The 10,078-nt window shown below is 33.3% G+C and overlaps 1 protein-coding gene across 2 annotated transcripts; it reads left to right on the plus strand.

Annotated features, from left to right (window-relative positions):
• The first annotated feature begins 1,811 nt into the window (after positions 1–1,811).
• Positions 1,812–9,766, plus strand: LOC110097883 (CDP-diacylglycerol--serine O-phosphatidyltransferase 2). 2 transcript variants are annotated; one of them, XM_020824518.2, is made up of 13 exons: positions 1,817–2,789; positions 2,945–3,122; positions 3,887–3,952; positions 4,132–4,191; positions 5,033–5,123; positions 5,995–6,049; positions 6,129–6,208; positions 6,327–6,443; positions 6,530–6,614; positions 7,236–7,327; positions 8,427–8,680; positions 9,069–9,157; positions 9,372–9,766. In XM_020824518.2, the coding sequence occupies exons 1-13, from the start codon at positions 2,726–2,728 to the stop codon at positions 9,500–9,502; spliced, it is 1,362 nt and encodes a 453-aa protein (XP_020680177.1). In that variant the 5' UTR covers positions 1,817–2,725; the 3' UTR covers positions 9,503–9,766. The 2 variants fall into 2 exon arrangements, with proteins under 2 accessions (XP_020680180.2, XP_020680177.1); XM_020824521.2 differs by lacking the exon at positions 8,427–8,680 and having other exon boundaries at positions 1,812–2,789.
• The last annotated feature ends 312 nt before the right edge of the window (positions 9,767–10,078 follow it).

Here is a 10,078-nt window from a genome sequence, read left to right on the forward strand (position 1 = left end):
ATCTTATGTAGAAGTTGGCTCTAAATTTTGAGCTTTATTGATCTTTAATTCAGCCAAACATGGTCAAATTGGCACCAATTCACTTTTTTCAAGATCCGAATCAAATCCCGATTCAGACCAATTTAGAATGGCCAGGCCAATCTCTAGACCCACACCAATTCCATTGATACTTCGACTTTTCAAGCCAATGTTTGAATAGCGCTAAACTTGCCAAACCAAGCAAAATAAAAAAGGAGACAATTGGACATGATAGTCGATACAAAAAAGGATTACAATTTAATAAGATTTTTTTTTTCATCAAAATAAAATTGAATAATCAAATTATTATTTTTAAATTAATATGAATCAAGCCCAACCCGATCCTATCAAAACCCGACCTGATTTTTGAGACTAATGTGTTGTAGAATATTGCAAGCCATTTATAAGAGTATATCCCTCAGCATAAAGGATAAAAGAAAGAGGACAGGCTCTGATCACTGCATGATTAAGACCCCAATTGTTTCATATCTCTCTCTCTCTCTCTCTCTCTTTCTCTCTCCTTAATGCTTATTTTTGTTCTTTTCCTTCATAATTAAAATAATAATTTTTATTAAATTATTTTTAATTATCTTAATCCATTTTTAATTACCATATTACACGCTGATATTATTTTATTGCACTTTGATTAAAGAATTATATCTCTTTAATCCGTTGATCCAATCAATTATTATTTTAAAGCCTTCTAAATTTATTAATTTAAATTTGTTGCGTCCTGGAATATTCGCGGCGGTAGAGAAATATATAGTTTAACGTCTTAGCGTTGTACGAAGATCCAGCACACAATCAGATAAGTGAGAGGGTGTAGCGTTCATAAGAGACACAAAAGTTTTTACGTGGAAAACCCCTGAAAAAGGGGGAAAAACCACGGGGCCTAGCCCGGTTTGAATGAATCCACTAGTATTTGTAGTCGATTACAAATGAGGCCCTTCCTTAGGAGAAGGCCTTGGATTGATGTAGCAAATGTACATCATATAGATTACATTACATGGTAAGAGTTACATATACAGGTTTGTTTGGCCTGAAGGACCGTGGTCGGCAGGAGACCGGAGTCGGCAGGAGACCGGGGTCAGAAAGACCGTTGCCTGTTGATGGAGGTCGGAAGGACCATAGCAGGCGACAAAGGCCTGAAGAACTATAGTCGGAAGGAGACCATATATGCTTTGATAAGTTTTAAATTTTTTTTTTTGAAATATATATATATATGCAAAATAGGCAAACTAATATTCTCTTTTATAAAATTTAAAAACTATTACCAATTTTCATGAGAGGATGGAACTATAAACTGAGTTTTATACAAATGTCCCTATATAATAGCCATAGATTCATGTCTAACCCTCTCAGATTGGCTCCACAAGAGTAAAAGAAGTGGCTTCAGAGCGCCCTTTGTCTCTTCTTCCTCCCTGTCTCTCTCTCTTTCTCTTTCTTTATCTGTCTCTCTGTGTTTTGACCACAGCTGTTTTTCCCCCTCTTCATTCTCAACCATAGGAATCGGATCTCATCGTAGAAGAAGCGAAAAAGGAAAAAAGAAGGTAAAAACATTATAACTCTCAACTCTTTCCTGAAAGGACGGACTTTTCTTCTTCCTCTGCGTAAAGTTGCAGACTTGGAATTTTTGGTGCGATTAATCCATCAATATATCTTTTATATGATCAGCTTTAATTCGTTTTGGTCAGCTTTTCATTGGAAGTTGGGCGAGTATTTTGTTCGTTGTTATTCCATTTGTACAAGAACTGATTTTTTCTTCAGCGAGTAATGAAAAGTTGGTATTTTGTGAATGACGAGTTTGATTTCTACCTTTGCAGTTTTCCATTTAGCAGATTTCTGTTGCATTGTTACAATCGATTTAACATGCAAGTTGTTGAAATATCTAATAAAAATGGGTTTTTTTGGGTCTCTGGTTATTTTTCCATTAATTAGCTGTGCTATGGAGCCTTCCTTAGAGTGGATTGATCTCTTGTTTATGGGACTTTGGGTATGCGTACAATGATTGTTCAATCCTATGTACATAACATATATGGCTTCAGTGTCTTATCAGCGAGAACATTTATGTTTTAACATCTTTATATGATGAGATTGATGAGAATCAATTAATTTATTATTATTATTTTTTAAATAGGCATCATGATATAGGTATTTGGTTTATTTTCAAAAATTTCATTTTTTGGGAGGAATAATGATTTTTTCAGTTTTACAACCATATATTGATTGTTTATTGTAGAAAATTTGATTTATTGGCCTCAAGTTTGATGATATTTTGTGCTATTTTACATTTCTTTGCTTTGAATAGTTGCATGTAAGCCAAGGTATATCTTGCTTGATTCATACCTTGATTTTGAGGTTATGTATGCCTTGTGGTATTGGTTGGTCTTTTTGTCACATCTTGCTATAGAATTTTCTTTTTTCTACCTTGTTCAATCACTTTATTGCGACTATTATTTTGTCTTTCTAGGCATTTGTATCTATTGGGTGTATTATTGCTTCCAATTAATTGTGCTTCTTCTATTTAGTTTCAGGGTCGTACATAGAAACATTTTGCATAGTATTTATTTCAGCTAGATTCTTAATTCTATAAGTTATTTTGAGGGACTAATTGATTAGATGTCAAGTTTTTCATTTGCAATCTAGATTTTTTTTTTGACAAGATCTATTGTGATGTGTGCTTGTTTAGTCCTTGAGTAGATAAAATATGGAAGGTTTCCTAGATCTCTTGTTATGTCGATGTGGAACTTTCTTTTTGGCTTGGAGTTTTGGTAGGTTAACTCATGAAGAAGTTCTTTAAGATCAAATTCAAATTTTTGTACAAAGAAATTTCTTGAAGGACTGATTTTTTTCAATATATTTGAAGATTAATGAACATTGACATCATAGAATTTCAATTTTTAATTATATTCTTTACTGTTTTCAGTTGAGCTTGCACTAATGGATGTTGATAGTGCAAGAGAGGGAGAAAAAGTTGATCTCATCATGCAGGAGAAGCACAATATAAGACCTCAAATTGGCATTGAAGAGCTTGATCCATGGACAGCATGGGCATACAAACCTCGCACGATCACTTTGCTTTTTATCGGGGCATGCCTTTTGGTGTAAGTGAATATTTTGATGCCCTTTTTCTATCATAGGTTTTATGTTCTTTCTCTCTTCTATCACAGTTGTATCTCATTCTTGCTAAATGGTTAAATGTTTCAGAATTATCTTCCTTGAAAGAATCTTACCACATATCCATCTTATATCTCATCTCAACTACTTTTGTTAAGGTTATATATATCATTCTCTGATGCTTTTCTTGTTAAGAAATGCAAACTCTATTAAAAAACTTATATAATTCTCAGTTTGGCTTGGCCTTACTTCCATGTTTACCATTTCACATTGATTTCTAACTTGGTGACTAATTGATACTACGTATTTTGTTGAAATCTAATAAAAATCAGGATTGATAATTTGAATCAGACCTTAAATTTTATCAACTATCAATGTTTTATCTTATAATTTTATCTAAATAATTACTTATGTCTTACATAAACTTGCATACATTATGCTTGTTTCATGTTCTGTAAATTATTATAATTCTTACTAGAATTCATTCTAAATATTGCGGGGGTCATAAATATTTGTTTGTCTAATTGCAGATGTTAGTTTTATGGGGTCAAATTCATAATTAAATTTAGTTAATATTGTTTGAATTTATATTGCATATTTCATAAAAATTAATGGATTAATATTGCTGGATTCTGCATTTGTGCATAATTTTAGTTGTGCCTAAGTGCTTTGAGTAGTCCGGCAATTTGCTATTATCCATCAATTACATCTGAGAATTTTCATCAAAGTTTCCTGGTGAATTTTCTTTCAGTTGGGTAAGTGGAGCACTTAGCCCAGAGAGCAATGCATCTACTGATAGTGTTACAAGTGTAAAGAGGTATTCTGCTGACCTTGCTGCAAAGTTTTAGATTTATATTTTAAAGAGTTATTTTTCTTCTATGTTGTATACTAATGGCTCTAAATTTGTTGAAAATTTATTTCAGTATTATTTATTTGGTCAGATCTGAAAAGCAGAAGCCTTTCCTGATTTCTAATGGCTCTTTCTTTTCTCTTTAGGGGTGTGTGGGCTATGATTTTAGTCTTTCTTGCTTACTGCTTGCTTCAAGCACCCTCAACGTGAGTTGCAATATCTATGCAATATATCCTTTTGCAAATGTTTTGTTGAGATGCTTCAGCATTTCACTTTGTTTCAGCATTACATTGAGCCCCCCAAGACTGTCATATTTTAAAGATTTTTACTACATGCTAAATTCCATATTGTAGTTGATTATGGTGCAATCTTAAGGAAGCTCACCATGATTCACAAGCATCTAAATGATAAGACATTGTACTTTTTAACTTTTTTTGTTGTTGTTGTAATTCTAAAAGATAGGTTGTAAAGTTGAGAAGTAAAAAGTTTTGATGATGATGATGACGACATTTCAAAGTGTTATGTAAGGATCAAAGCATTAGCTAGTAGAAAATCATTGATATCTAAGTTGAGCATGGGAGATATGAGAATATTAAAATGAATGTATGGGAAAATTAAGAACGAAGAAGGATAAATTAAAGAATACTTCTTTTGGAGCAGCGATCGGGTAATTGAAAATAGACTTGAAGTAATTTGAACATGTACAATGAATGACAAAAAATGTATCCATTAGAGAAGTAGATAAAAAAGGTTTGGAATGAAATAGCATGGACCTCAAAAAACACTTGATGGGAACAATTAAGAAGTGAGAATTTATAAAACCATCCCAAATATTTAGGATAAGGGCCATAAGGCTAATGATGATGATGATGATGATGATGATCCTGATAATCATGAGTACATGAGTTTAGAAAATGTTAAAAATGTGCAAAATATATAATTTTGCAACCCATATATATATATATATTAATGCATGTAGTTGAAAATGTTTAGGAACATCGATTCCGGCAAGTTTTACGGATAATTAATGGCATTGTAACTTTCCAGCATTTTAATTCGTCCACATCCTTCGGTATGGCGATTGGTTCATGGATTGGCAGTAGTCTACCTTGTCGCTCTAACCTTTCTGCTTTTTCAGGTTTGTCTCTTTTCCTTTTTATTGTTATTAGTATTATTATTCTTATCCATATTTATACATGTGTTATGGCTTCGGAGAGTTTGGAAAACAACTTTTTGGATGTTACGATGAGTACATATATCTGCGTTTGATTTGGTTAGAGAATGTTATGTCCAATAGCTTAAAAATGAACTACTATTAGATGTGCCTACTTCATAACCTAGCTGCTTTATATCACATTGCAATCATCCAATCATTATCAGAAGTATGCCCACATAACAAGTCCTCATCACATAAGGAGAGCATTTGGATTTAAAATGGTGATTATAAACTTACCTGTGGTGAAATCTCAGTAAAAAAATTGGCAGTATTTACATGCTAAGAACACAGTTGGCAATAGCACTCTGGCAAATTACACTCTTTTGAAAGTTGCACTCGAAAAATCACAATGTAGCCCATCACTTTGTCATAGTTTTCCATACTTTATTGAGCAGAATTAGTGGACATTTGAAGCTTAACTGAGCATTTTACATACGAATGGAACCTTATTGCATAAACAGGAAGATTGTTAGCTACCCCCTTACTTATCCCACTCATCTTACTGTTTGCAACCATTGAATGGTTAAAGGGAGTGAGAGAGGGTGACACTGGTTGTGATATATATATATATATATATTACCTTACCTTTCTTGTTTTTAACTCCTTAAAAGTATTCTATTTAATTCACCAGTTAGTTTAGTGCTTTTTGATTGAAGGTAGACCGCTACTGTTTCAAAAGCATTTGCTTCTTTTGTTTTCATTCATATTCCATTTCAGAATTTTGTGAGAGTATTCTTCTTATTTAGAATTGTGTTAATTATGTTAATCTTATCTGATAGCTCTTCATTTTCAGAACCGTGATGATGCACGGAAGTTCATGAGATTTCTTCACCCAGATCTTGGAGTTGGTAACAACTTATCTAAAACTCTAAAATTACTTTTCTGGCATCTTTCTGATCCTGATTTGCTTTGTCAAATACAAAACAGAGTTACCTGAAAGGTCATATGGCACTGATTGCCGAATATACACACCTGAGAATCCAAAAAGCAGGTTTAACAGTGTTTATGTATGATTGCTTCATTCACCATATATTATTTACTTTTAAATGTTCTATTTCTATTATTACTTGTTGTATGCTCTACTTGGCTTGAAATATTTTCAGAAGAATAGTTTTTTCTTTATAGGAGACATTGTTTGATGAATTTGTCCTTGCACATATTTTTGGATGGTGGGGTAAGGCTATCATGATAAGAAACCAACCTCTGTTGTGGCTTTTGTCTATTGGATTCGAAGTGATGGAGGTCAGCTCTTAAATATGTGTAAAAATCTATTTTTTTTTTTTCAGAGGTTCTTATCTGATGGTCTAACTTTAACTACTATATGGCAGCTCACTTTCCGCCATATGCTGCCAAACTTCAATGAATGTTGGTGGGACAGTATTATTTTGGATATTCTAATCTGCAATTGGTTTGGTAAGATTCTTATCTTCTATGCCTGGTTCCATTGAAATGAAGCTTCCAAATGTAAACTTTTTGTTTCAAAATGTATTCTTTTGGATTCAAGATAGAAGTTGAGACAGTTTTGCCTTTTGATTGACTGTAAAAAATGGAGAAAGCTACTCTATTAACACCCATACATTTGAATTTCTATCAGTCTTTCAAATAATCTAAGGTCTCATTTGGTTGCTTGAAGTTAGAAAAAAATGATTTGGTTGGCAGTTAGAATTCAATACTGATTTTGATCTATAAAAATACCCACAAAATTCAGCAAAATTGATAACATTATCATTTTCTACAAGAAACTAAGGCTTCATTTGGGATAGTTTTTGTGCTGCTTCAAGTACAAAAACTTCAACTTTTGTACTAGAAAGCTGTTTCAAGAAGCAGTAAAAAAACCATCCCAAACGAAGCCTAAATTAGTCCTGGGGAACCCTCCTGATTTGGGTAGACGAGGGGGAACCTGTTACTTCAAGTCAATCTGATGGAAATCTGTCATATCTTGGAAGGTAACATGAGGAGCTTACTACTCTTTAGGTTCTAAGTCACTGTGTATTATTCATGTTTTCATTGTTTGTATTTTTGGTTCTTGGATAGGCATTTGGGCTGGAATGCGCACTGTTAGGTACTTTGATGCTAAGACTTATGAATGGGTTGGTTTAAGCCGGCAACCAAACATCATTGGTAAGGTAAGTTTGCAACAAGTTGGCTTTCTATCTTATTTCACTTTATTTCAAATCTTCTACTTCAAATTAGACAAGCCTTGGGATTAATTTTGCCAGAGCATTTCATAATTCTAACTTTTCAACTTCAAAAACTTGGTTATTTTCACTTATGATCGCTTATGGAGTATATTATGTTTGTAAAATAGAGGAATAGGACATTTATGTTGCATCACTAACATCTTCTCTTATAACTTGTTAAATTGTATTATAAATTTTGAATTTTTTTGTTCTACATAGCCATGCCTTCACTTTACTTCCTTCATGTTGAAAATGATAGACCGGTCCCCCTTGATCGGTCCAGCCGGCTCAAGTTGGGCCGGCTCAGGTGCTACAGTAGGCGGAGGCCTGTTGGTCCGTAGGTTCCAAATCCTGCCCCCCTTGGGTTGGGGTCCATTGCTTAGGGAAGAGAGAGAGAGAGAAAGAGGGTTGTTTAGTCCTTTTGAGTTATTTTTATGTTTGCTTTAAATAGAAGTTTTATATTAGTATTGCTGAATTTTTATTTAGGTGCTCGGACGTTCTTGGGTTCTAGCGTTGTCTAGAGAATTTGGAGAGATAGATCTTCCTCTTGAATAGAGGATCAATCATATCTTGTTATTTTCCTTCCGCTTTCATCATTTTCTACATAAAACTACTGTTTTTCCTGGTTTTGTGGGAGATTTGTGGTGAGTTCTCACTATTTTTTTCAATATTGATAAGTTTCACGCGAGTTCTTCAAGTGTTTCCTATAAAATAACAAACATACAAATCTTACATTTGCAATTATTTTTCCTTTCCCTGATAATCCATCTCCATTAAAACTACTAAAAAGCCTTTACAACAAAATTCTTAAATTGACAATATCAGGCATAAAACTGATTTGTTACATCCTTTATCCTTCTTTTTTCCTCAACCTACACTGTTGAAGAGAAACTTTCTCTCTACTTCCTTCATAGATTTGTGTATCCTTCTGCATTTTGCATGAGATGTGTATTTATATTTGTTTCTGGATTGAGGTTTATATGATTTTGTTAGCTTATCCATAGCTGATCATTAGATTGAATTGTATTTGCCATTTTCTTCTTAGGTGAAAAGAACATTGGGCCAGTTTACACCTGCTCAATGGGATAAGGATGAATGGCACCCTCTTCAAGGACCATGGAGGTTCATCCAAGTTCTTACCCTGTGTGTTGTGTTCCTCACTGTTGAGCTTAACACTTTCTTTCTTAAGTTCTGCCTTTGGATACCACCTGGAAATCCTGTTGTGATTCATAGATTGATCTTATGGTGGCTGATTGCAATACCCACCATTCGCGAGTACAACTCCTACTTGCAGGACAGGTTTTCTCCTTCATTGATCTTGTTTCAAAACCTCGTGTACAACGAAAACAATTATGTCAGGATATTTTGATCGATATGAAAATAATAAAATATTAGAAGTTATAAGACAAATGATCAAAATTAGAAGAAATTTAGACAACAATGAAAAGCAATGGTATAGCTTTCTCTTTTTATTGTATGACTCTTAGGTTTCGTTTGGGACGACTTTCTTACTGCTTCTTAAAGTAGCTGTCTAGTACAAAAATTTAATTTTTGTACTAAAAAATCAGTTTAAGAAGTAGTAAGAAAGTCGTCCCAAATGAAACCTAAATATTTTATCTTTAATATCCTGATAGAAATTGTATTTCTCTTTTTCTACTTCTCTCTCACAAATTACTAATCATTCCAGGAAGCCAACGAAGAAGATAGGAGCATTCTGTTGGCTTTCATTAGCAATCTGTATAGTGGAACTCCTTATATGCATCAAATTTTGCCATGGTAACCGTTTTCTTATCTTTTTGTCTTAGGCTTTGTTTGGGACAGCTTTCGTACTGCTTTTTAAAACAACTTTCTAGTACAAAAATTTCAAATTCAAGAAATTTTTGTACTGAAAAGCTGTTTTAGAAAGTAAGAAGAAAGCCGTCCCAAACGAAGCCGTAATCTCTTACGCATAAGGTAACTTTGTGACCGATGTTTATTTCATTTTTGATAGGTCTATTTCTCAACCCTATGCCTCCAACATGGCTGATAATCTTTTGGGTATCCATGGCGATAATGCTGGTGGTCTTCTTGCTGTTCTGGACATGGCAAAATCATCGCGCTCTGCGCAAAAAGAGGCAATGATTCCCTATTTGAATTCTCATCTTTCAATTGTTTCTTCTAAGCTTTGAATGATTTCTTCTTTGATTTCTTGTTCATAGAAGCCTTGTACATGTTTATATAAATGCCTACACTTGCTTCTTAACTCATTTATCTGAGCTATCCTTCTTTTGCCTTTGGAATAGTTCTTTGTTCTAATCCTAGTTTTACTCACTGAGCTGTTCATTTTGTATAATGGTACCTTGTACATATTCATTAAGAAGAGCTTTATGTGGAAGGGAATTGCTTAATACTTTCTTGTGCTTGATGGAAGTATGGGAGTTTCTTTCATTTCTAGTAATCATTATGGTGATAAGTTTGGTTATGTGTAATTTGATTAGTTAATTCTTTATTATTTATTTTAGGAGATTTATAGACACGCCATATAATTTATTGTATTTGCATATCTGTCGTCCAAATCTTTCATATTTGCTTATATAACATTCCGCTAGGTAAATCATATCGAAACACAGGCACGAGGTGTATTTCACTTTAGATATTTGAAAATTAGTGATATTTAGAGTCTATGATGTTATATAAGTAAATATAAAGATTTAGATG

This window comes from Dendrobium catenatum, unplaced genomic scaffold, assembly GCF_001605985.2.
Source record: "Dendrobium catenatum unplaced genomic scaffold, ASM160598v2 fragScaff_scaffold_574, whole genome shotgun sequence".
Lineage (NCBI taxonomy): Eukaryota > Viridiplantae > Streptophyta > Magnoliopsida > Asparagales > Orchidaceae > Dendrobium > Dendrobium catenatum.

Excerpts from the sequence above, each read along its gene's own strand:
- LOC110097883 (XM_020824518.2), top strand. The coding sequence starts at position 2,726 with ATGGAAGGTTTCCTAGATCTCTTGTTATGTCGATGTGGAACTTTCTTT. Across the intron at positions 5,124-5,994 it reads TAACCTTTCTGCTTTTTCAG|AACCGTGATGATGCACGGAA; the intron begins GTTTGTCTCTTT and ends CTTCATTTTCAG. Across the intron at positions 6,615-7,235 it reads TCTAATCTGCAATTGGTTTG|GCATTTGGGCTGGAATGCGC; the intron begins GTAAGATTCTTA and ends GTTCTTGGATAG.